This window comes from Temnothorax nylanderi, unplaced genomic scaffold (genome assembly GCF_030848795.1).
Source record: "Temnothorax nylanderi isolate EJ_2023f unplaced genomic scaffold, tnyl_v1.0 TNYL_tig0025_pilon, whole genome shotgun sequence".
In the NCBI taxonomy this organism is placed as follows: Eukaryota; Metazoa; Arthropoda; class Insecta; order Hymenoptera; family Formicidae; genus Temnothorax; species Temnothorax nylanderi.
This window is the reverse complement of record NW_027249087.1, coordinates 563,994-590,180: the sequence shown is the minus strand read 5'-3', so window position 1 is coordinate 590,180 and position 26,187 is coordinate 563,994. Positions and strand designations below refer to the sequence as shown.

Below are 26,187 nucleotides of genomic sequence, written 5' to 3'. Positions count from 1 at the left end.
GGAGGTGGTAGAGCACGGAATATAAAGCCTCGCAGTCTCTGGAATGAAAAGTTTAATCCTAAGGAACCAAAGCTTTTAACACAAACGTTACATACATCAAATAATTCCAAGGAGAAGAAATTAAAAAGTATAATACAGCTATATCTCGACTAATCGAAATAAAATATGAATTATTTGTTTTGGAAATAATGTAAGACAAATTTTTAAAAAAATCCTGTTATAGATACCTCTGTATCAATTCATCTATGCAATTTCAAACCCGACACAAAATAGTTTCAAAAATATAACTTTACATAAAATGTTGGATAGAACAATGCTAGAAATTATTCTTTTTGTTTTCAAAAATATAAGAAAATTTCTGAAATCATGTAATTATGTAATATAATGTTCCTTATTACGGTAGCTTTTTGCGGTTATATAAAAAATCTGTAATTTTATTTCCCATATTAATGTGAATAATTATATATAAAAATATAGGTATATTAAACATGAATTTTTTTAACTTTATTGACTTGTATCACTACTTTGTTCAATAAGGATCGTATACTAACGCTATCAAACGCAATTTGTGTCTAAATTTAATAAACTCTTCATCACAATCTTACAGTGGCTGTTGATAAATAGCTCGCTGGTAGAAGCGCGCGTAATTGCATCGATTGCTTAGATAAACGAGATTCTCCGTATCAGAAGAGGGAAAGAGAGTTAGCTGAGAGACGTAAGAGATGAAATCGACAAACAATTCCGCTAGACGATCTAGAAACGGTTATACGATGCAAAAGCGTTACGCGAGAAAGGAATAGAAAATAGAGGGCACCCTATACCGTTTTCCAATAATGTGTTATTGCGAATCCCGTGGCATACTTGCTAACCCATCCGTTGTTACGATGACGCGCATGACGTACGCACGCAGCACGTACGGTAAAGTCTATGATATACATTGTAGGGATGGATTCACATTGGATTCACACTGTAGGATGTAATTTATTTTGTATTAGGTCATTTACTGTGAACTTTCATCTTTATCACCGTATTAAAATGCAGTATATACGATGTAACATCGTTGTCAGTTACGGCGAATTTATTCTATTTTATTTTATTAATTTAATGAACTGTAATAAGATACCCGCGTGAAAGTACAAGATAATTCAAAATGTATACATAGCGACCGAACGGCAAAAGTCGAATTAAACAAGATGTTATCGTCGGAAGAAACGCAATATAAACTTTTCACGCGCCAGCAGCGCGCCACGTAGTTACGTTTCAACGTAAAACAACCCTTTCCGATCACGCAGCTTTCTTAAGGAGGCGAACGGGATCGAGATCACGCGTCCCCGTAAAACGGGGATAGCGTTTTAATGCCGGGCAAACACACATATAGATCTCGGGTTGCCGAACGCGAGAGAGGACTTCAGATAGGACCTCAGGGGAAAGAGGGGGGCGAGATGAAGGGAAGTAGACGAAAACGTTCGTGCACGGCTTGTCAGGGTGGGGTTCGCTAAAATGAAAGTTGGAGCCACGGCTTGCCGCAGCAAATCCGGCTTGATTAAAACACCGTAGGAGGAATCCCTTACCCCTTTTACCCTTAGCCGCCAGCCACCACGGCCCTACCGCCGCGCCGCCCCGTTTATTTCGACCGTCTTCGGTCGCCAAGGAGCGCGCCAACGTATAATCTTAATGCAGTCTTATACGAGGCGGAACGAGGCTATATTTCATTATAACCCCGCAGTCCTTCCGGAGCCCCTCGCGAACCCTTTCTATTTCTACTGGCTATAAGCGCGCGCGCGGCGACTGGGATTTTGCTCCGAGATATCATTTGGGACGTAGAACCGGGGGGATGCCGAGTAAGTATCGGAATGACGACATTGGCTAAAGTGCCTCCTCGAATTGCGCCTTCCCTAATCTTTTCTCTATTTCATCGAAAAACTACACGGCCCCTTCTCGTAAGCGCGCCGCTGGAATTATGACCCGGGATCGCATTTGATAACAGAGGCATGAAGAGAAATTCAACGATCGATAAACGAGCCATCATTCTCCACGCGGAAATCATTCAAATATATTGAATATAAAACAAAATGGGATACTTTTATTAAAAAGATTAGGCAAGCAGAAACGATTATTAATATATATAATTAATACATATTGTTTTCTTTTCATTACTCTTACTAAAATAATCTCTGTCACTTGCTGTCGTAAGTAAACTATAATTGTTTCAAAGTACAATAAAAACAAACTAAATAATTAGAAAACAAATGCAAAAAATTTTAAATACTTATAAATAACATTTAATACAGCAAACTCTACTTACAACCGACGTCAAAATTAAATTTAACAATTACATTTGTTCTTGCTCTTATATATCTTTACTCTAAAATCTAAAATATTATTCAATCAGAAATATAGAATAAGATAATTGTTCACATTCAACTGTTCTTTAATTGAAACTCACGAGCTAATTATTAATTGATTAAAAATGCGATTGGAGAAAGAGAAAAAGGGAGGAAAACAGCGTGGGAAGAATTATTTTACATTTTAAAAGGAACCAATGTCGATGAGAATAGCCAGCAAACTTATCGAACGTGAGAGACAAGCGAAGACAAGGGGGTTTAAAGCTCGAGGGGTAAAAAGGGGGTGTATTTACGACGTTACAATACCCCACGGGCTAATCCTCGCCCGGAGCAGTACCTAGGCCGATCGACGCTTCTCCCTTCTTCACTGAACGCAATCACAACCTTCATTCAAGTACAGAGAAATCCGCCCGAAGTAAAACCATTTCTCTTCCTTGCGCAATCAAGCAGAAATTAAAGCGCAAAAAGGAGGCAATAATCGCGAACGTTCAACATTAATAATGTTAAACGAGAAAGTTTAACATAACATTACTATTATATAACAGCGTCCCTATTATTATGTTTCATTCAAAATACGTATATTCGATATATTTATAAGCAATGCAGTTTTAATTGCGCGCGCGTCAGATGTTGAGTAAATCGTAAATTAAATACAGACGTCTGACTTAATTTACTTACAAGAAACCCGTTTTTATGGGTATTTGAAGTGTACAGTGCGCTTCTTAAAAACTTGAATAAATTTAAAAGCTGCTATATTCTTAGACCACTTTAGAGTGTTATCTTTGCCTAACAAAAATGTCAAAATGGTAAAAATATAATTGTTATAAGCGACTAAAAGTACAAAATTTGTCGTTGTTAAACTTGAAATTATGGAAACAAAATATTATTTTAAACATTTCATTTAATTTTGAATGGATTTTATTAAAATAAAGTCTTACTTCTATTTACTTATTAAAATATTAAATTTCGAAAATTAAAGAACTGTAGAAAAAATAAGTATAGTTTAACCAAAGTTATGTCAAATATCGATTTCATGTTGAAGAATACGTCTGCCAAGTACTTCAATGACATTCTTATTAATATTAAATACGTTTGTAAGCAATTGTTTTTCAACTATTATTTTTCACTACCATATCATTATTTCATCAAGGTACCAATTTTACATTGAAAAATTAACGTTTTTTTTAATACAATAATAAAAAATATGTATCTATAATATTGAATATCTAAAACATTGTACTTTTGTAAAACAAAATCTAACAACACTCGAGAAATAAATTGTCCGCTAGTGATCTCTTTATAACAGAAATTAAAAGCCCTTACTCGTCGAGCACTGTATCCCGGTTTGTCTTCTTTTCTCGAGAGAAGCCTAATTGACACGATTTTTATAAACTCCCCTCTAGGCATGAAGGGTGAAGTCTTCTTTTGTACTGCCGCTAACACCTTCAACCTCAGACCCTCCAGCAAATAAGAGAGTCGCTTTGTAACTAAAGAGTTACACCAGTGTCGATGCACAATTATTATTTTTACATAACAGGAAATATCGGAAATACGCGTAATAAAAAATATTTTTTAAATCGTTTCAAATATATATACTTGTAAAATGTAATTTAAAAAGACTCTCTGGGTTCAAATTCTGCTAAACAAATCTTTTTAGGTTACTATGTCCTAGAAGGCGATAAAAAAAGCGTGTCACTAGGGAGTATCAGTGATCAAAATAATATTCCGGAAGCTTCTATTTTTAACGCGGAATTTCGTCCCTTAAAGTAGCGCGGCTAATTTAAAAAATTGCCTCGCCCGACCGCCTCGTTACGAACGCCTGATAAAATTTTCAACTGAGAGTCACTGTCGTAAATATAGATACAGGGGTGAAAACAGGGTGCACATTCCAAAGCCTTGGATCTGCGTATCCTCGCGCATTCATTCATAAAAATTCACTCAACCGCGTGGCTACTCCCACCGAGTGAATTGGAGGGTTCGTTCCAACCCCGATCAACGTGACAGCTCGACAAAGTTAAAGGGTACTGTGCTTCATCTTTTCAGGTTCCCTCGAGAGAGTCGCTAACAGTATCTTGCAAAATACAAAGAAGAACATTTCCAAAGAGCAGGACCGATTGACAGTCGATGATAGAATACATAAGTATCCAAAAATATATATCGAAAAATTTGGCATAATTTGAAATACACATGAGATTATTTCAATTATTATTAATCTTTTCACCCAATTCAAATAGATTGTTCGACAATAAAAATGAGATACGGTACCAATCGACTTACGACCCGTAAAAAATAAATCCGAATATTGTTTTACCGTGACACCGTGTGCGTGGAAGAGGCGAATCAGCGGTCGAGGCGAAGCAGACGTCCGTAAGTAATAAATACGCGTCCTTAAGCGGATTTGGGGCTGGCTTTCCGGTGTTTTAACGCCGCGTTTTCCGACCTACCCTGAGATTAGCGCGTGCCCAAACAGATATTTGTTTACTTTGTTATAAAGTTACAGTAAATCAATTTTTTAACTGTATTTTTTCCATCATGATAAACCAAGCGAAATTTTAATACTATAATGTCAATTAATTAAAGAACGGGGCATCTATATTATCTTATAATTTAACCTGCTTTCAAAAATCTCTATATTATTAAATGTTCATCATTCATTTCTATTTAAATATAATTGCTTTCTTAATTGCAACGCAAATCATTATCGTATCGAGGATATAAGGGATTATCTATGTACGTCGAAAGAATATTATATAGCGTAGAATAAGGGTTCGCCTTTAAGAGAAACGGCTGCTCGTAATCGTAATCGTAACCGTAACGACCATGAAAGTTGAGACGGCGGAGATTTCAACATTAATATTCCAGCGGCGCGCCGGTGCAAAGACTCGTACCGTTAATAAAGAAATCACTAGTAATTCCGAAATGACAGTCAGCCGTCGATTTCCCATAGTCGGGAAGCCAGGCTGATGGCGTTTTAACGTCACCGGCCACTAAAAGCATTAGGATGCATTAGGGTCAATTTCGGTAACTTCGAGGTGTCACTCGTTCCTATGAAAGCCTTAAACAATATACGACCCCTAATCGCTTCCCGTATCATATAATAATATTATAAGACGTAGATGAGCGAACTTTCGACGGTAACGCGAGTCACGTTAGATACGATTATTTGAAATGTATTTCTGCAATAAAGAAAGATTTATTTTTTGACAAGGAAAGGCACAATATTCCACACAATATACCAGTCCAATTAAGTATAAAGACAATTGCTTGAAATTAAGGCCGGTATTCATAGTCAGATCTTATATTTAAGATCGTCTTAAGTACGATCTTAAGATGTTATGAACCAATCAGCCATATTAGCATCTTAAAATATTACTTAAGACGATCTTGAAATAAGATCTGACTATGAATACCGGCCTAAATATTTTAAGTTTTGCACAATTTTTTCATTTAAAACTGTTCTTTTCAGCAGAGTAAACAAACGTTATTAGAATATATTAGATTGTACTGCATTAATTTCAAAAGGCTGCAATTATCTATAAACTTTACTCTATATTTTAAAGAACAATTTAATATCCAATTTATTTGCAATAATAGAAAATTATGCTACAATATTATCAACATTAAGAATATTTTATATTATTTATTACTTTCTATTGCAAGAAACTAGAGTTAGAGCTCAAACAAGAAACCATCCCCAAACTCCAGAAAATTGCTGGTGGCACCCTCTGTTCCACTACCTGTTAACTTCGTCGCTTCTACGACTTCTTATTGATCTTCAAAAATCTATTTATGTTTGTTTTCTTTCTCCTATATAGAGAGAACTGTCTCTACTACTACATATTTTCATGAAAGTTGCCTTAAATTTTAATATAGAACAATTATTCCAAATTTTTTTATAATTATACTTTAAATAGTTCTACACATACTGTTAAAATTACTTATTTTTATCCAAGCAATGCATGGCATCTACAATGATTTGTGGCAAGAATGGTTTCCCTCCTTGGTTCAATCTTAGCAACGGCTTTATCTTATTCAGGACCGGGCAGAGCAACCCCTCGATCTCCTCCCCCTGATCCTTGCCGACGGCTAAATAGCTAACTTCGCGCAACTATCCCAATAGATTATGATTATTGTGGAGGAAAGCTCTGATTTATGCAATTATCATAAATTCAGTCCCCGCCCAACACCTTGCGTATGCTCAAGACGCTTCTGCCGTTCCTCCATTCACAGGATTTCAATAGCAAATTATACGCCCGTAAAGCACCCATCCCTATTTTCGCGGAAGACCTCTCGCAATTATGTTCAATGTTCTGCGCATCAGTGTCATTTATATGCGTTCCATTATATAATAATTCAAATATATATTGTAAAAAATAAACATTATTACTTATTTATGAACAAAATCCTTATAATATCGAATTTAATCAATAATAATTTAAAATACAATTTATTTTTGTTTGTAATTTAAATGTAGTAAACTATATAAAATTTAAAGAAATTCTCAAAATCATTTTTGTTTTTGTAAATAAAATAAATGTTTATCATTTTTCATAATTGTACCGATCCCGTGACGCTAAAGAAGAGCTCTACTTCGTCGGCAACAGCCTTCGGCTTATCGATTGAAACGTAGTCGAGAAATGTTCTCAGCTTAGTCAGCATAGAATAACTAAGAATATCTCGTTTATCGGCCGATAATAATATAGCAAGTGAAGTCGGTAATCATTTGAGATAATGATATTTACATTCTATCTCTATTTTGAAAAATCAGATAGCTGTCTAATACAAATAATGCAAATACATAATTATTATTAATAAGGAGATATAAAAGTTGTGATATGTAAATCTTAAAGATTTATATGTAATATAACTCATCGACCTTAGCTAGTATAAACCATAGTAAGATAATAATTATAATGTTCTAATACTGACGTGCAAAATTCAAAATTTAACGAGAATATTCAATTACAGATATTTTGTAGAATTCAATTCTGGTAACAGTTATATTGAATCACATAATGTTAGCACAGAAATTATTAAATATAAATTTAAATATAAATATATTAAATATATTAAATATAAATATAGCTATTTGTTACAAATCTGATTGTGAGTGAAGATAATAAAATTATCGTTTATATATATTTGTATAATGAACTACAACTCAGAATGCAATAATAATATTGAATCTTTTTTTAATATTTAGTTACATTTTGATATTAATAAATAAATTTTCTAATTTTCTTTAAATAATTTATCCTATTTTTCTTCCTTGCAAAATAATACATAAATTTTATCACCATTATAATAAATAGCGTTTTATTAATTTAGATTACGGTTTAAAAAAAATTCAGTTAAAAAGAATTTATTTTAAAATAGATAATGTAAAGATATTATATAGATGCAAGAATTTTGTTTATTTATTTTTCTCTATAACGGATTTAATTTCGGCTCAATTTATCATATAAGATTAAAAGCATTTTTAACAAAGATACAAGACCGCCAATATGGCAGTGATAAAGCTGAAAATTATCTCTTCCGCTGTGCGTCACGGATTCAAGCTTGCGTCGACATTTATACGAGTAATAACAATGTCCCACCACGTACGAAATGATCGATAAAAAAAGCTACCGTGACAATGTGAAACGTCAGCGGTTTATGCCGTTACAATCGTTTCGTTTTACGTTCCTCGCAGATCTCATCTTTTTACGTTGCGGCCTCGTTTCGCAACTTTCTAATAGTCAGGTGCAAAATAGAGAAATCCAAGGATAAAATTATAAATAATATTAGTATTCTTCTATGCGCGAATAATTCAATAATAATTCAAAATGACCGAATAATCGCGATAAAATTCATTCCTTTTTCTATAATTCTAATTTTGTTAAGATTCCTTAAATACTATTACTGTTATAATTAACAGACATTTTCTACCTTATGCATATAAATAATCTCGCAATATGAAAAATTACGAGAGATAATAAAAAATGGATCGGCTCTTACGATGACGCGTAAAAGATATCTCACAGCATCGCACGAAGAAATTCTTTGGAGAGGATCACTTAATATTCTTTAATTTAACTCGATATGCTTGACGAGCTAAAGCCTCAACGATTATTCTCCGCGCGGAGTAATAATCATGTCGCTCTTAAAAAGTAGGGCGATCTTTTTCTTCGACGTTCTATTATTAAGTTCGATCATTTGTACGGTTTTAGAACATCGTCGACGTCGTCTCAGACGTGACAATGTCGCCTGTCTGTGTTCACGAATTATACGTGCGAATTTCAAAGAGATTGCATGCTCCTGCGATTGTCGCGGATTATCCGCGGATTATTCGTGTTCCACTTACCTTTTTCGGAGAGGGATGCAACACGGTCACCGGAACTTGGCGAGGGGTTGGCATGGACGGCGGCAGTTGGGTGTGCTCCTTCACGGGAAACCGCAATAATTTCGACTCCCGGTTCGAGGGTAACTCGAGCAGATGCTGTATCGAGTGATTCTGTCTTGTTTTCCTGGACGCCATTCTGTTAACAGATAAATCCGCACTTCACTTACTCGCACCAATTCGGTTATTTAGTCGCTAGTACAAAAGGATGGATCTGGTTTCCTCGAATTTCACGTAAAACATTTTTCATGTGCCGAATATAATTAAACAAAAATCTAGCATTATCATCTGCAATTATTTCCGCGAAACACGTAACTTGGGATTTATTGCCTTTTTTTTACATTCCGGAATCCAGTGAATCCACGTTATTACTCTTTGTTCCGTCAAAGAGAAATATTTGGCAAAAACGCACTGTTTTAAATCAAAATTATATTATATTAATATCTTGCATCGCGAACTATATCACTGTACGAATTTTATTTATATAAGTATTGCGAATATTATAAAATAAATACGCTACTGTGTAATCGCACGACCAAGCCGAACGATAGCCATGTGCGTAGATACCTTTTTCCGGGCGCGCAGAGGCACTGGATATCGGATAAAACTTTCGCATTTAACTTTTCCGTCCTGCTGGGGAAACGACCAACAAAGCTCATCACCGGAAAGTTTTCCGAGACAAGGACGGGCGACCGACTCGAAAGGGAGACAGAGCTCCGGGGCGCGCATGCTCTCACCACTACACAATCGCGGCCGTGATTTCCACTACACCCAAACTCAGATTATCCAAATATCGGATGTCCGGACTTTCGTGGTTGTTAGATAAGCTACGAAATTGTCGACCGTTCTATAGAATGTGAAAAATATACCGGTGAAGAGAATTATAATGTTTACCATTATTATATGAGAATAGATGTGATCGAAATAACCTACACAAATATCAATAAATTATCACTACAGCTACACAATTAAATCACATAAATATTCCCACTTATTTCAAGCTACGTTTCTATAATTTCTTATTCCTTGAATTTTTAATATTTTTAATATACTTTTCAGATATGATGGGTCTATAAGTAAATTTTGATGAAGTTCACATTTTTAATTCTCGAAAGTACATTAAATATTTGATAGAGATTCGTGAAAAAGAATCTTTTCAGAACCGACTCGCATAAGTTCCGTGGAATCGACGCGCGGAACACATCTCCGCGCCGACCTCGCGTATGCGGGGATGTGTTAGCTCACCCCTAGCCGTCGCGAAAGTTTGTTCTCCCTCGCGTGTTTACGCACGCGCCGCATCGCGTGCGCGCACACATGCACACGTATGAATATACGTACGACGCTTCGCTGGCTGCAAGATGCAAACACGTGTACGTGTCGACGAGGATTACGACCGTGACCTTACCGACCAAATCGTCAGCGAAAAAAGCGAGGATGTCTTTTTAACTAAGGCTATCAAAATCGTTCGTCACACATGTGGTAACATCACAAAGTCTACAACTTTTAATTAGATTGCTTCTCGTCCTTTATACGTAACTTGTTACAAAACCGTACCCATTTATATATCTTTCCGCGCATGTAATCTCCAGTTATATAAAATCGACTCCTCAGGACAACGAATACATCGCATCTTGAGTATATGTATAATCGATTCACTTACTATCGATGTAACATAATTTATGACTGCGGAAATATTTCGGGCGATGTGTGTGTGTGTGTGTGTGTGTGTGTGTGCCTACATGATTTCTATTTCAATCATTCTTTTAATAGGTAAGAATATATAATAGGATATCACAGTTATGGAATGGATGCAATGAATATGTTGAGATTAATTTTGACGCAATTCACAGTAGATACGCTGCAAATATTACCGGCTTTGATCACCGAGTCGCAACGACCGCTCATACCGATCGATTAAACGCATTCAGCCATAATGCATGCATATAACTCTAATTAGTCGGCCTTGATGAAACCGGCAATGTTTATAATAAATAAAAGATTTCTAAAAAATTTATCATATACCCAAGTCAGTGTTATATCAGGATCTTGCATGCGTATATAATAAATTGCTTTATGTTCTTTACGAGTTTTTTATGTTAATCTTACGATGTAAATCTTTACTTTATAATTTTTAATATTATATAGATATATTAGCAATTAGATCTCTAATAAGAAACTTGTCAAAAATAAATCACAATTATTTAAAAATCAAGGCTTTATTGTATAATTATGATTTGTAATCGGCGTTTTTTAGTTCGATCTCTTACGGTCTTATTGCTAAAACACATTTTGGTGATTTCAGAAGACTCGCATATCTGATTACATTAGCGTTGCATGATCCTACATTCCAATTCAGGTATTGATAAATTCATAAATTATCTACGATCTTTGAATAAAAAATTCACTGTATCTGCAATAAATTATACGAATAAGTAGATTTTTTGCAAAGCGATATCTCAACTCTTTCCGCTACTTCCTATTTCTTCTCAATCGATTTGCCATAAACGTGCATAGCCTGTTACGATCGTACTCTTGTGAACTTCAACCGAATTGGAACGCGACCCGAGAATTAAATAAAGTGTGATCGATCACATCTGCAATGGATTCGCTTAGCAGATTTTACAAGACATGCCACTTTGTAACAGTCTATTTTAATAAGTATTTAAACACGAAACTTTTATATTAAATAAAGGTTTTATAAAAGATAGATATATAAAAGATGTTTTCAAGCTAACAGACAAACTTTTCTGTAAACTTATCGACCAACTTGAAATTGGTTCTTGTTTAGCACAAACATAAAAAGTTATTATTTGCAAATTTTCAACATCATTTCAACTTATCTACAAATTAAGAACTTATCTACAAATTAAGAACATCTTGAAAAGTACAATTTACTTAAAATTAAAATTTTATTATTTTTAATTAAAATTTGATTGTCTTTAATTAGAATGTTATTATTACTTAAAATGTATCCAAATTAAATTTTATTCCTACAAAATTATTTTTTTTATATCACGTTTATAATTTAAATACTATTGATTTTTCAAAAGAGTTATATAATATCGTGTATGTTTAATAACCTAGAGTATCACGGTAAAATTACATAGAGTAATTCAACACAACTTTATAGTATATGAAATAAATGTATTTAATGGAGCACTAATATTCATATAACTGACGTACAGACAATAATAGAATATTAATTAATTAGGCAATTATACAATATTATGGCCATTCAAAGGCTGATATAAAGAAAAACAAATTTATTCTAGAATATATTTCGAATATATTAAAATATACTGGAAATATATCGAGTACATATTTCGGTCGTGAATTAACGAATTTGAATTTAGTATTAAATGATTGTATTTTATTGTATAGTGTTTTCTTTCTCCTTGTGCAATGTTTCAATCCAGAGCAAGCAATCAAATCACTATCCTTTCGCGTCTTAGAACAGTTAGCAAAAGCAAAAGCAACGAGGAAAAGAAGGGGGATAAGGAGAAGAAGAAGAGAAGAGGGAGGATACGTATTTCAGTCATCCGACCAACTTTTGCAAGTTTAATGCCCGGGCGCTCGAGTAATTTAACACGACGAAATTAACTTTTCAGTTTTACCAAAGTTTCCTGGCAACTTAACCGCGTCTCCACCCCCTTCTCGCTCCTTTCACATCGTCCCGCGCTCCCCATTCCCCCGGAATCCACTTCCCTGCTCCCCTCGTACCGACACGAAGAGCCGGGAACAACTTTTAAAGCGCTCGTCGTGGTAACAACTGCGTAGCGCAGCGCTCGCTTCGCCGAACTATAATTCCACCCTTAAGACCCGAAGTTTACGACGTAAACTTCCCCACTCTCGCCGCCGCGATGGGCTGACGCCGATGCTGCAAGTTTGAGAGTAAGAGGCTGAGACTGAGAACGGTTATCGAAATCATCGTCTCAGTCGAACCTTTATATCATCGATAAAAATTTATAATAACTGAAATGTCCGCGTTTTCAAAATAAACATCTTAAATATAGTATATTAAATAAAATTTTCAGCTTAGAAACTGTCAGATTGAATACTACTAAATTTATATACAATATATTGGAGCAGTCATATGACCAATATATTGTAAATTTAGTCACCCTACTATGCTAATTTATAGCAAATGCTATAAAAATTGATACACAAATATATTTATTATATTATTTATTCTATCTGTGCAAATAACACATTAGTGTGATAAAATATATCCAGTTATGTGATTCTGTTTACATACTTTTTTATCTTGTAATGTATATATTACAAAAGTCATAAATCAACCATAAATTGTATATTTCAATTCTGTGTGCATTCATACGGCTAGATTATCGATAGCTACAATGAAAACGATGACAAATTCGTTTACGAACAAATCAATAAAACCAAAAGGTAATATGAAAATAAAGGATTATTCATGCAAAATGTGCTTTTTATTTTATATACTTTTCGGAACAAATGTTTTTCTCTTGTTTTCCGAGCGTATGATTCATTTTTATTCATGTGACCTCCGTTATTTCATCATTTATAAATTACATCGTTGAAACGTGATCATTGATTAATCGCAAATAACGGGAGATACTTCCGAGATGATTTCCGATTCTGTCAACTTTTCTTTTTCTTTTTTTTAACGTATTTTCCCTTGACTATGCAGACGCAAACTTAGAGTCCCGGTCGATCGGGCATCCGATGCCCCACGCCAATACTTCTCCGACTAGTTTTGCGTGGCTATTATAGCCGCACGATTGGCTCCCCGTTACTTCCCATTCGTCTGTCCCGGCATCCGCAACTTCTCGACGATCTCGAGTCTTTTCGCCGAGAGTCAGCACGACGACGACTACCGGGCGGATACCGTAACTTGAGATATCGTCGCTATCGTTCATTCCGAGACGTCAGTTCTTCCGGTAAACAAAGACTTTAATGACTCGGACTTTCCATTCGCATGTTTGGCAGCAAAAAGCCACCGTAAAAATATTCCGCTCGTGATAAACGGGCGCGCGTGTGAGCATATTGTTGTTGAAAACAGAGATCCGCTCGCGGGAACTGTCCAGAAGATGCGGATGACTATGACAGATTCATACTCCCCATCGCTACCGCGGAGTATACGACACGGAAGATTGCGTTCCGGTGAAGTTCCGACATTTCGAACTTCTGAAGCGACATTCGTCGGATATAGAAGGCGAGATGGAGAAAAGAAATAGAAACTATAAAAAAGGGGGACTGATGGTTGACTGAGCTCATATAGAAATGTGTCGATTCAACGACGCGATTCCAACTTTCGTCACGAGTATCCGTCTAGTGACTGCTTTACAAATGTAATAGTACAAAATTCCGAAAGAATTACAAAACTTGTCTTCCATAAAAATTTCCACACTGGCGTACTATTTCTTCTTCGAATCGATCCAGACGTTAAACTATTTTCAAGTCACTGGCGGATTCTGACGTCGATAATGGGAGAAGTTTCAGCAAAATTATTTGATTTAATATTTTTTTTTTTTTTGGACGCTTAGCTTTTACTGCAGGATCAACGAGAACTTATGGTGAAACTTTTGACCCTGCTTTAACGTTTAGTACATTTTTTTCTTATATTTTTTCAAACAGATCCAATAAAACTGATTTCTTTTATTTGGGGTTTTAACCTCAAACCGCCCTCCCCCCCGCCGCCTAGAATCTGCCAATGTTTCAAGTTATACCACCAAGTTATCAAAAGTTATCAAATCAATTTATTACAAAATTATCTAAATGTGTTATTATTTTTATCTGATGCAATAATATAACAAAAGAGTACGTTTTATTATACATTCAAATGTCATAAATACAGCTGGGACGAAAATACATTATTTAAATTCAAATCCTATTTTTGTCCCATTAAGTTTACATCCCTCTTATCATCTCCTATTACAGCATGTTATCGTACCCTGGACCAAAACGGAATAAGAAGAGAAATGTAACTTGTATTCAAAATAGCTTTCGCAGGAATAGAATGCTACTTGTCATTTTCATCGTCATTGCTATTTTTAGTAAACAGATATATTATTTTATAAGCTTAGCAGTTAATTTTTTATCGTGCGATTCAAGTTTTATTTGTATTATATATATATATATATATATATATATATATATATATAATTTTTAAAATATATTCTATTAACACACACACACGTAAATACCAATGGAAATTTTAAATATCAAATTTAAAGTGTATTCAAATATCAAATATCAAGTGTAAAGTCAACAGCACTAATGGACGTGAAAGTATCGTTCCGTGTATGCAACAATTTCAAACAATGCTAAACGAAATATAATTTCTGGATCAATATAAATGCATAAGCTTGATCTATTGATAAATATTTACAAGACATTAATGTAACGCGGTGGAGAGATTACTTTTATTTCCATTCGCATCCTTCATTAAAACTGCAGTTACTTACATTTGTGATGCAAAAGCTTACGCGCATGTTATTCCTAAATTTGTCAACATAAATAAAAAATGTTGGGGGTTTCATATGTAATTAACGGCACTCCTTTTCGTAATACGCGCTATTGTGCATATTATAATGACGCACAATATGAAGAGAGAACAAAAGAATCGCAATAGAACTAAATACCAATCCAAACATTTATCCGAGATGATATGTTGGCGTTTACTTAAAAAAGTCCAAAACGATATGGAATTAAGCTGCAACCTGCGCTCTTCTGAGATTCTACGTCGAAGAATAACAGAAAACGGCGAGGATTACGACGTGAACGTCAACAATGACGTCGACGACGATGTCGAGAACGAAACGCACACGCCATGGAATCGGGGTTGAAAGGCTTCGGACCATGCTCCGGGAGACTCCAAAAGCGCCCGGCCAACAGCCACTTGGTGGAATTCGAAGCACAATGCCGACAACGCGGAATTACACCGCGGGAGTCGGCTTAATTAGTACCTCTCTGCTTGGCCATGCATCGAGCCGGCGTCACATGCGCTACTATGCAGTCGGAACATTGTTTACGATGCGTCTCATACGCGAGACTCCAAGGAGCGGCGGCTCCTTTCGTAGTATTCCCGCGCGAATAAAATAGACGTCGTGAATCGTAAATGCAATGAAAGCTTGAGGCAAAACAATGAGGCAAAATAATAAAGAAAATCCGATATAACAGTCATCCTGTTTACAGGTCTATATGTGAATGTAGATATATTTGACTTTATTTGGCATAAGAATATTTTTTAACCTAATTAAAATTACGCAATATTACTGTCATTTACATTAAAGATGTGAACTAACAAACGATAGTCTTTTTATGTAAATATATTATAAACACATAAAATATCTTATAAAAGCATGATAAAAAATATTGAAAAAATCGTGAAAAAACCAAGTAAAATTTACCATGAAAATTAAGCTAAATTATACATTAAATGTAAATAAAATAAAGTGTAGATTTGTACAATAATAACTCTTAATTATGTCGATTACTGAGGTTTAAATTGACCGAATAACTTCAATTCACAATTGCTTTTTTTTTACGTCAAACTGGCAGTTGATCGTGCGATGTAGATTAGAGTTTTTGGTTTCCGACAGAATTCACTCGGTTAGAGGAGAGGCGCAAAAGTTTTCGACGCTCGCGAAACTTTCGAACGTGCGACGGATTGGTATTGGCAAGTTCATAGTGAAAGGGGTTCCCTCGCGGAGAATTAATCTCGCATTGAGTCTGCGCGCACGGAATCCCGATAATCAAAAGCGTTGATACTCTCACAACAAGCATCGTTATATAGTCGGGCCAGCAGACGATCAGCTGACCTGGCTTACTCCAGCATAAATATCGTGTTTGCCCATGCTCCATCGAGCGTCCAAATAGCTCTATACCCGCTATAGCAGCTCGTTACTCGTATATATCTCAATTTGTTAAAAAGAGAGAACTTATAAAGTGTGTAACCAGAGTTATCGGGGATAACTAAAAAAATTAGTGGAGTAGAATTCTTTCGATTTCAATGACGTGTGCAATAGTGAAAAGTACAAATGTTCAAACACAAGAAACGTCTATTTCGCGTTGTTAAAAACTTACAGAGCACAAAGAGGAAACAAAATCTGTTGCATGCCGAACGTGCGAAATATTGCCGAGACTCGTTCGCAACCGGTTCTCGAATTACTCAAGCGACACGAGAGCACAACCGTCAACTTGGGCAATGCACGACATATGGTGTACGTGTGCGGTGCGTGAAAAAAAAATCTTTATCCACCGTCATCCGACCGACTTAAGCGTTACCTCTAATACAGACGAATAATTCATACCTCAAGCGTCTTGATTAAACCTCGCGATGCGCCAAACTATCCGCGCGATTTACACGTTGTCACGTCCCGCACATCTCCGTCAACTAGACCGCAGGTTACGCGCGATTACGACAAGTCATCTCGCGGCAATCGTATCTCGCGTCGTGCTCCACTTTATTCATCCCTTCCGTCAGCGCAGCACGCGACACGTTTATAGCTGGCACGCGTCCTGGCGTTACCGACAGAGCAAAACTCGTTACTAGGTTAGAATCCGCTGAAAAGGGATGCTAGCGAGAGTTGCACGGGGGTGGTGAGCGATCGTCGCTTCTCCCCTCCGTCGGGCGCGCGCGACCCCTCTTCACCCTCGTCGTTTCTCGCAGTTTCCAGGATCTCCGGAAAACTTTGCTGGAAAGCGGCAGGCGGGCGGCGGTGGTGGCGGCGGCGGCAGTGGGGGGGGGTGGGGGGTGGGGGTTCAGCGATTATATACGAGATAGGTAGGTAGACTTCGAGTAGGGGAAACGGTTCCTTCCGCACGGCCGAGCCATCCCCTTCTCCATTCACCCCTTTGTCTGTCTCTGTGTGTAAGCACGAACGCGGTAAATAAAAAAGTTTTATGTCACTCGCGAATTCGTCGGCGCCAGCAATGCGCAGGCACCAACATGGCCGCGCACTTCGCGAAACTTTGTCGAAACATCTACAGATTATCAAACAACAGCTACGCGAGAGCGTTTACTCACGAGGCGGCGGGGGGTAGTTGGGAAGAAACTAATATTCTCGGATGAACAGCGAGCTGAATTTTAAACGCGAGGCTGTCTGTTGTAGAATGACATTTTTAAAAAGCAATAGTCAGGAATAAAATACCAGATAATCTATGACAACTATATGCTATTTTAATGCGTAATCCCCAATGTAATACGGATGATAAATAATTTATCACTTAGTTGTCAATAAATAATAAAATTTATATTTATCTAACTACTGATGTTTAATTATGTAAATTACACACAGATTAAAAGGCCAATTATATCTATAGAGTTCACTTGTGGCGACCAGCGCATTTTCGACCATTTTCCTACCATTAATGATTCAAATGGGAAATCTTGAGAAACAATAGCGCGAGCGCACGAAGCACGTGGCGGATGTTTGGAAAAGTGCCCCTGCACCGAATCGAGTGGAATTGAAAGCACGCGAGTCCCATCGGCAAATGGGAAAGCGAAGATGGACGATACGCTACGTCCGCTCAATATAGATCAACCAAGTGCATACGATGGTTTCTTTCTGATTGTCGGAAGCTGTCTACTCGTGGCACGGTAGCCGTACCTGGTTGCCTGCCGCCTGCCCTCGTGGGAGTCAGCTAAGGGAAATCAATATCTCACTAGGGGTAGAGAACATGAGGAAGAGAGAGGCGAAGCAGTGAGAGTAGGAGCCGGCGAAGGTGGAGAAGGAAGAAGAGGTGGAGGACGCACCGAAGAAGGAGAAGAGGAGACGCGGACCAAGCGCGGTGGGAGGAGGGTGGCCGCGCGCTCGTCAACCTCGCTCGCGCTCGCTCGCGGCCCTCCGCGGCCGTAGTGCCACGCGTGAACTCGACCGCCGCGGTAGCACGCGTGAACCCCGCGCGAGTGATCCCGAGACCGTCCCCACGCCGCGTGCCGGTCACCGCTGGTAAGGCCGTCGTCGTTGGTAACGCGCGGCCACGTGTGTCGTCGTCCTCCCTTAGCGCGACAACCGCCACTACGCGCACGCTATACTACCCCCCTTTATATGTATATATACATATGTATGTATCCTATATATACAAAACGGGTAAAACACGCTAGCCCGCGTGTCGCGCGAGCGTATGCCGTAGCCCGCGCGCTCGTTCCAAACCTGTCGGCCGCTTAGCGGGAACTGGAGACGAAAACCTTGCCTCCGCATCGCGTTGCCGCCGTCCTCCGGACTCTCGCTCCAAACTCTATCCCGCGCCTCTCACCCCCGCGCGCGCGAGACTCACCCCCAACTTTCTCCCTGGCCCTCTTTCTCGCTCGTCGCCGCCACCGCCGCCGCCGCCACCGCCGCCGCGCGTTCTCACACTCCGCGCACGCCGCGTTTCTCGACGAAACTTTCCCGGCGCGCGTCGGGACACGCCGAGCCACCACTACCGTTCTACCATCGACACCACTACCATCGTCGCCGCCACCACCACCAACGTCGCCGTAGCTACTACCACTATTCAATCCCGGTCGCGATCACCTTCGGCGCTTCCACGTTTACCAGTAGCAACCCCCGACGATGTGTTGCCTACGGCGCGTCTCCGCCGAACTTCCCTCTTCTTTCCAGATTCAACCCCTATCCCACCCCCCCCCCTCGCCCCTTTTTCCTCCTTTCATTCCGATTCTCCGCTTCACCCGCACAGCGCGCGTGCCACCCTTTCCTCCGCATATATCCTGCGCGCTTCCTTCTCCGCTTCTCCTTCAAGTTTCACCCAACTTTTTCCACCCAACCCCACCGCGGCGCTCGAGCCGACGACGCTACCGCGACATACGCTGTATATAGATATATATATATATATATATCGCGCGCGCGGCTTCTTCTACCCTCCTGCCATGCCTTCTCTTCATCTCTTTCTCTCTTTTCTCTTACTCGCTTCTTGCCCTGGGGATGCGCACTACGTACTAACGTACGCGGCTCGCGGACTGTCCACCGAGTCGCGGGGCAAACTTTGGAATAACGCGACACGCTCGCGACGCGGTCCGCGAACCAACGGGCATACACCTCGAAATTGACACACTTCGATTTTAGTAGACCATATGTATGTTGTAAAGTACCACATGCGTAAAATATTTAGAATAATACGCAATGAACTATGTTCAAGCTTTGGATAATTTCAAAAAACTAATTATAGGTATTTTCTACACACGAGATATCTGAAGCTTAACAATATTGGAAAAAATAGTTACAACTGGTCTCTTATAAATTTTAGAACAACTTACGTTCAGGAAAATAATAATCCCTTTTTTTTAATGTATTATTTAATTAATACATCAGGATCTATTTATTATATATGATAAATTCTGAGGATTACATTTTACTTAAAAGAAAAGTAGTTTTCATTGAAACATCATATTTATAAAAGTATATTAATGTATATGTAGAAGGGAAAGAAAGAAGAGTAAAAAAAAGAAGAATCCTAGATCTCATATTGGAAATAGAAAATGCTATATAAAATTGCAATGCAATTTAAGTTGAAGCATAGTCACTACTATTTATCTAGCCACGCTCCAAATTGGAAGGCACAACGATTGCCTTCCTATACACGAAATTCCAGATTTATGCAGTCACTGACGTTAGAGTTCGATTTCGATTTCGCGTATCTTTTAAGTGCTAGATTCTAGATATTGACTTTCGGGGCTTTCGGAGAGAGATCCAATTAGATTCTATAGCATTATTTTAGCTCGAAACTTTTGCTAAATAATTCAAACTAATATCGATCGCAACATTTATATAAGTGTAACTTTTTATACAAATATCTAAGATACATAGATTACAACCATATGTATTTCAAACGCGATATATGTAAGTGGCTCTTTTAATTTTAAAATTGACGACTAAAGCGTGAATAGCGTTAAAAGTAAATAAATTATCATTAATTAAAGATAAATGTTATGATACGACACTATTGTAAAGCAATTGCGCCAATCTCGAGCATTCTTCAGAAAACATTGTCGCGATTACGCGAGATGGAATATCAGAATGCCGCAAAGCAGAGCATGCATATTCATCCGTAACGAAATCCAAACGTGAGATATAATTGAATAGCGATTCCGAAATAAATCGAAAGAGATATCGAGCTTTAGCCTACAAAGTATCGACACCGATGGAATTTTCCTGTATAAATCATAATGCGACAAACTTCGCGAATTTAACCGTCTGTGTCATAAGTAGGGAAGGGACAGGGGGTGAACCGAGCGAGGTGCACGCTTTAGGCAGTGGCACGCTTCGGCAGGAGAAAGAGAGGGTGGAATATGGGGATGGGCGCGCGCGGCCGGACGTCGCGACGCCTGCGTCAATCTGCGATTCATTGCCTTGGCAACGGCCGACGCTTACCGCTATTCTCCCTATAGGGTGTCCTAATCCTAACGCGTAATTTAAACAGTAGAATTCCTATTAAGAGAATAGTGATGATTTCAAAATCGAAGCAACAATCGCTTTTGAATTATACAAAACTGAGAATTACATACATATGTGTATGTGTATTCGTAATTATTAAAATTGATTATAATTTTATATGTGCATAATGGTTGAAACAAATTAAACTTTGAAAGTATAAATAGATAATGAAATCTCATTTAAGAATTGCACTTCAAGAAATAATTTTTTAATAAAATTAATAATTAATAGATTCAAGCATTTTTAATGTCGAAATTGAAAATTATTAATAAGAATAGTTGATTTAATTTTTATTTAAAAAATGGCGCAAATTTTGCTTTTGAGAAAAACATAACACATATTTGATGTAATCTCTGTGCATGTATACACCTTATATATTTCGCCCACTCGCTCCTTCTCAATCACTGTTTCATTTATTTCTTTCGCCACTCGGAAATCTCTCTTTCCTTCTCACTAATATCTCTTTTCCTTTTCTTCCTTCCTTCCTTCCTGTCTGCCCTTTTTCCTCTAATACGGTTATATAGAATTGGTATATAACTTCAAGCAAATCAGCAATGTAACAAGTGGATTTTGTTTCGTTTTCCGTATAACCGTTTCTTCTAATTCCAGCAATCGCCATAATTAATTCACAATCAGAACGATAACGATTCTTTGTCCGAGTTATTATAAAAGAAACAAAACTGATTATCTAAATTACAAAAAAGAATTACCATAATATTACTTTGGATTTTATCATTAATGCAACAATTTTAATAAATATCCAGTACTAATACAGTGCAATAAATTATGTAATAATGAATTTTCTTATTGCTATGCCTTTTCTCACTATTGTATACGTGGATGGTATACATTCCATTTAGCCAATTACAAGTACAAGCCTCTGTCAGTTTGACCTATCTCAACGACATTGCTATCATCTAATCAAATCACTAAGTTTATAGATCAAGTCTAACTTCTAAAAGTATTGATCTAATGCCCCAGTCTTACTAACGAAATGTAACAACATACTAAAATTGATTTTGTAAGAAACGGAAGGAAAACTTTTTAGAAAGAAAATCTCCTTTTCCAAATAAAATTTAAAAAATGCATTAGTAGTTTTTCTTTAATTATTATTAAAATCATCGTGGAATGATTCGTTGTTTTTTTTCTCTTCTATTATTTTTAAATATATATTTACTGGATGTTGTTTACTTATGTTTTTTGAATAAATAGTCGATGAAAAACTTTATTACATTGACATTATTGATCACTGAATATCAATTAGTTATAAAAAAACATTAATATTTGCAATAAAATACTGATTATTGATTTAAAAAACCATTAATTAAAAATTGATAAAAATACTGACCTAATAAAGATAATCCGTTTTACGTATATTTTAACGTTATCTCCATAATTTTATATTATATTGAATATCTCGCTAATAAAAAGACTGCATAAGCACACACATTTGTCATATTATTTATAAAAGTTATTAAAGATGTTTCCGTTTCGACTTCCTTGAGATTATATCCGGCTTAACCGTCCCGTTATCGATAAAAGAAACCGGTTTCCCCTAGTCGTAGATAAAGTTCTCAGTGTCATAATAAAGTTTTGACCCCCCCCCCTCCCAAAATGGTACGTATATCCGTAATAAATTGTTCTTGCAAAGTTTCTGAAAGGCGAGCTACATAAATAGTCACGCGGAGGGATTTTACCCCGCGCTCGCGCGCGCGACCTCCATCTTTCGCCGACGTCCACATTCACCCCCTATTATAGACCTCGCTATACTACTCTTAAAGATGCCTTTCATTGCGCTCCCACGTCGCACAGAATCCGATCGATGAGACTATCTTGCTCGCACGGCCACCAAAAAGTCAACCTCTCCCCCGTTTCGCGTTTTCTCCTTCACAAACGGGACCTTCCAGTGGACCATAGGCGCCCCCGCCCTCTCCCATCATCCGCCCTTCCCGCTACGAAGATCTTTTTTATCCTGCTCTTTCTTAACTTCTTATTCTCGTTCTACGATAACGCCAGCACCTTCACATTCTACACGAGCGACGTCGTTTCGAACTTTGTCTCTCTTTCCACCGCGAAGAAACTCACGAAGCTATAACCTTTCCTTTATGAAAAACCAAATCGTTCTTTTCCTTTTTGTGTAACATATATAGCCATTCTCTTTTGGAACATTTTTTGTATCTTTTAAATTATCTCGACTCGTTCAATCGACTAAGTTTTTCTTTAAAAAATTATTTGCTGCTATTAATTTACGTTAAATTAATTAATTTTCTATCTGCTTAAATTTAATATAATTTCAATGCCTCTCTTTAAAATTAGTACCTTATTTTTTTAATTTCCATGTAATTGATAGTGTTGTTTATCAACATGCATCAATATTTATGATGAAAAAATATGATTCCAAACTCGTTAAAAATTTTGCTACTGACAGCGGAAGTAAGTTACTCTGTTATATGTATATTTCTCATAAAGATCCAGTGACCAAAGTGATCTGTACGAAGAAATAGCGCATTCTAAGCTTTAATTTGCAAATTGTTTAAAAGCCATGATCGATGCTAATAAATCTAACGAAACACCTGGTACGCAGAGAAACAAATACACTTTCGTGCGCCAAGTTCATGGGAGCTGCTTATTCATTTCCGGCTCAAGAGGCTTTGTGCCTCTTTTACCGAGAAAAGTTTCGCACGCAAGCCGAACTTTTCGCCGGTAATTACTCGAGTATTTGAACCAAACGGATAGCTATAAGGGCTCTCATATTTACGTTTCACCCAACGCGCGTGCGAATTTATAAAAAGAAGAAAACGATCCTGCCACGACTCGCGTCGACGCAAAATTACATCGCAGCTTGCGTTAAAAATTGCTCGAAATATATTGTGCAATTAATTTTAATTAAATTTTTCTACGCGACGTACTGGAAAACTTTCCACTAATTTCACCTTTCGACAGTATCGGTTGTAATATATCATCTTATTGTTAGTATAATAATAAAGAATATAATTTTTTCCTCTTTTTCGTATCGGATATTATTAATATAATTAGTACCGTATTATTAATACACGTACACGGAGAGAATTTTTTGTTATATTTTACCCTTAAATTCACTACAAACTTGGGACAACTTGGCAACCAAGGAATTTTTAAAATATACAAAAGACATTTTACAAACAACGTGATAAAAATTACCAAGCAGATTGGTAAATTTTGAAAAATTATTGAAATTTCCTAGATATATTTTAGTAAAATTAATCAAACATATTTTATATTTTAATGTAATTGATATTAATATTTTTTATTATGGTAGATATTAATCAGAATAGCTCGCATAAAATTCTTGGTGGTACATGTTGTCCCACAACTACCATGATTTCAGGGTAAATTTTAAGAGAAAATTCTTTCCGTGTATAGTATTAATATTAATTATATTGCGAATGTCATTTGTTACATTTTACTAAATTAAATTACACTAAGTTAAATATTTTCTGGCTTAATTCTCTTAAATATCAAAATTTATGTACGTTATCAGTGAAATTAATAACGTTTGCCATCACCTGTGCAATAATGTACATTTGTATTAAAATTGATATATTACAAAAGAGTAAAAATAAAGAAAGTAAAATGATTAAAAATATAACACATAAATAAAATAATTTACTGTTACTAAAATTAATTATCTTCTAACAGGAAATATTAAGACTTATAGTTTTATATGCTTTACGCACGATATAAGCACTTAACTTTTTTTAACTCGCAAGTTAATAATTTATATCCCCCAAAGAGTATCCCCCGCTTTTCGAAAGTTCACTTTACGCCACTTCGTTCTTTTACGTAAGACCTACATTAGTACCTATTTTCGTTAACCGGAAGAAATCCGAAGAAAATTTTCGCTTTTATGAAACAAATTTTTCCCGTGGTAATTGCTTCTTCGCTTTACGCTTCTTCGGCTTACAGGTTTAATTATAGGAACGTTCTACTTTCGAATAACGGGGGAAACTACAAGTGTATACAGTTTATAAAGAGATTACGAGATATCTCATTCTGAATAATTCACAAGTTATCAAAATTATTAATAATATAAAAAATGCTTTAATCAAAACTTTTTAACTGTTATCTGAAACATTTTTTGATATCATTAACCCTCGAAAGCCACACTGGAGCCTCTCAGGGACCCCAACGAAATTTTGGAACTACGTTTGAAACAATCATTTATATTTTTAATGCGTATTTTTTGGTAATAATTTTTTTTTACAAATTTTGATTGGAAAAAAAAACATTACAATACGTTGATTTTTTCGAAACTTATGAGCGAAAAATGGCTGGGATCTGGAAGATCCCAGTGCGGCTTACCACGTATGCAAAAAATAAGTGTGGTCTGCGAGGGTAATAATTCTAATGATATTCGCCAGAATTTGGATTAATTAAAATAAGATTTCTCCTACAAGATTTAAAAAATGTCGACAAATTTAGAAAATTATTTTCAGACTTCAACTAAATTTACTAAATAATACTCGTATCTAACAACTGCAGGAGACAATTTCGCAACGGAAGAATTAAAACACTCGCAATAAGTAATCCCACCTGCGTTCATTCTCTATGGGCGCATAAATCGAGATAGTCGTGATTGTCTTTCTAAAAGCAGCCGCTTGCGAGTCAGAGGAGCATAAACATTACGGGCAATCGGCGTACGAGTTACCTCGTTAGATTTATCCCTACGCTCTTACTCACCCTCTCCCTCACCCCTTCCCTCCACGCCCTCCCCCGCTTCTCCCCGCTTCGTACCGACTACGGATTTGATTCTCTCCCGTTGCGTCAACCCGGGATTACCTCGACTCTGGAAATTCGGGCCGCAGGGGGGGAGGGAGGGAGGGAGGGAGAGAGAGACGGCGAGAGGCAATGTCGATAAGAATGGCCCGTTTCGCAATATTCGCCGCGCAAACGCACGGCTTCTCGACGCGGCGCGAAGTTGCGCGGCGAAATTCAAGCCGTACTATCATTAGCCGATAGAAACTTTGCCTCACTCGAGGCCACCCGACATGTCGTTACCGTGCGA

General features: G+C 37.0%; 1 protein-coding gene across 4 annotated transcripts in view; it reads right to left on the bottom strand.

The window, feature by feature from the left end:
- LOC139769877 (uncharacterized) overlaps positions 1-26,187 on the bottom strand; it is a 288,097-nt gene that overhangs the window by 259,306 nt on the left and 2,604 nt on the right. Inside the window, exons 1-2 of one of the 4 annotated variants that reach the window (XM_071701357.1) lie at positions 17,019-17,354; positions 8,689-8,863 (exon numbers count right to left, since the gene is read on the bottom strand). In XM_071701357.1, coding sequence (XP_071557458.1) covers positions 8,689-8,862 — 174 coding nt within the window. In that variant the 5' untranslated portion in view covers position 8,863; positions 17,019-17,354. Of the gene's footprint in view, positions 1-8,688; positions 8,864-9,291; positions 9,508-17,018; positions 17,355-26,187 lie in introns of those variants that run through there. The other 3 variants (XM_071701363.1, XM_071701360.1, XM_071701356.1) reach the window with 3 other exon arrangements.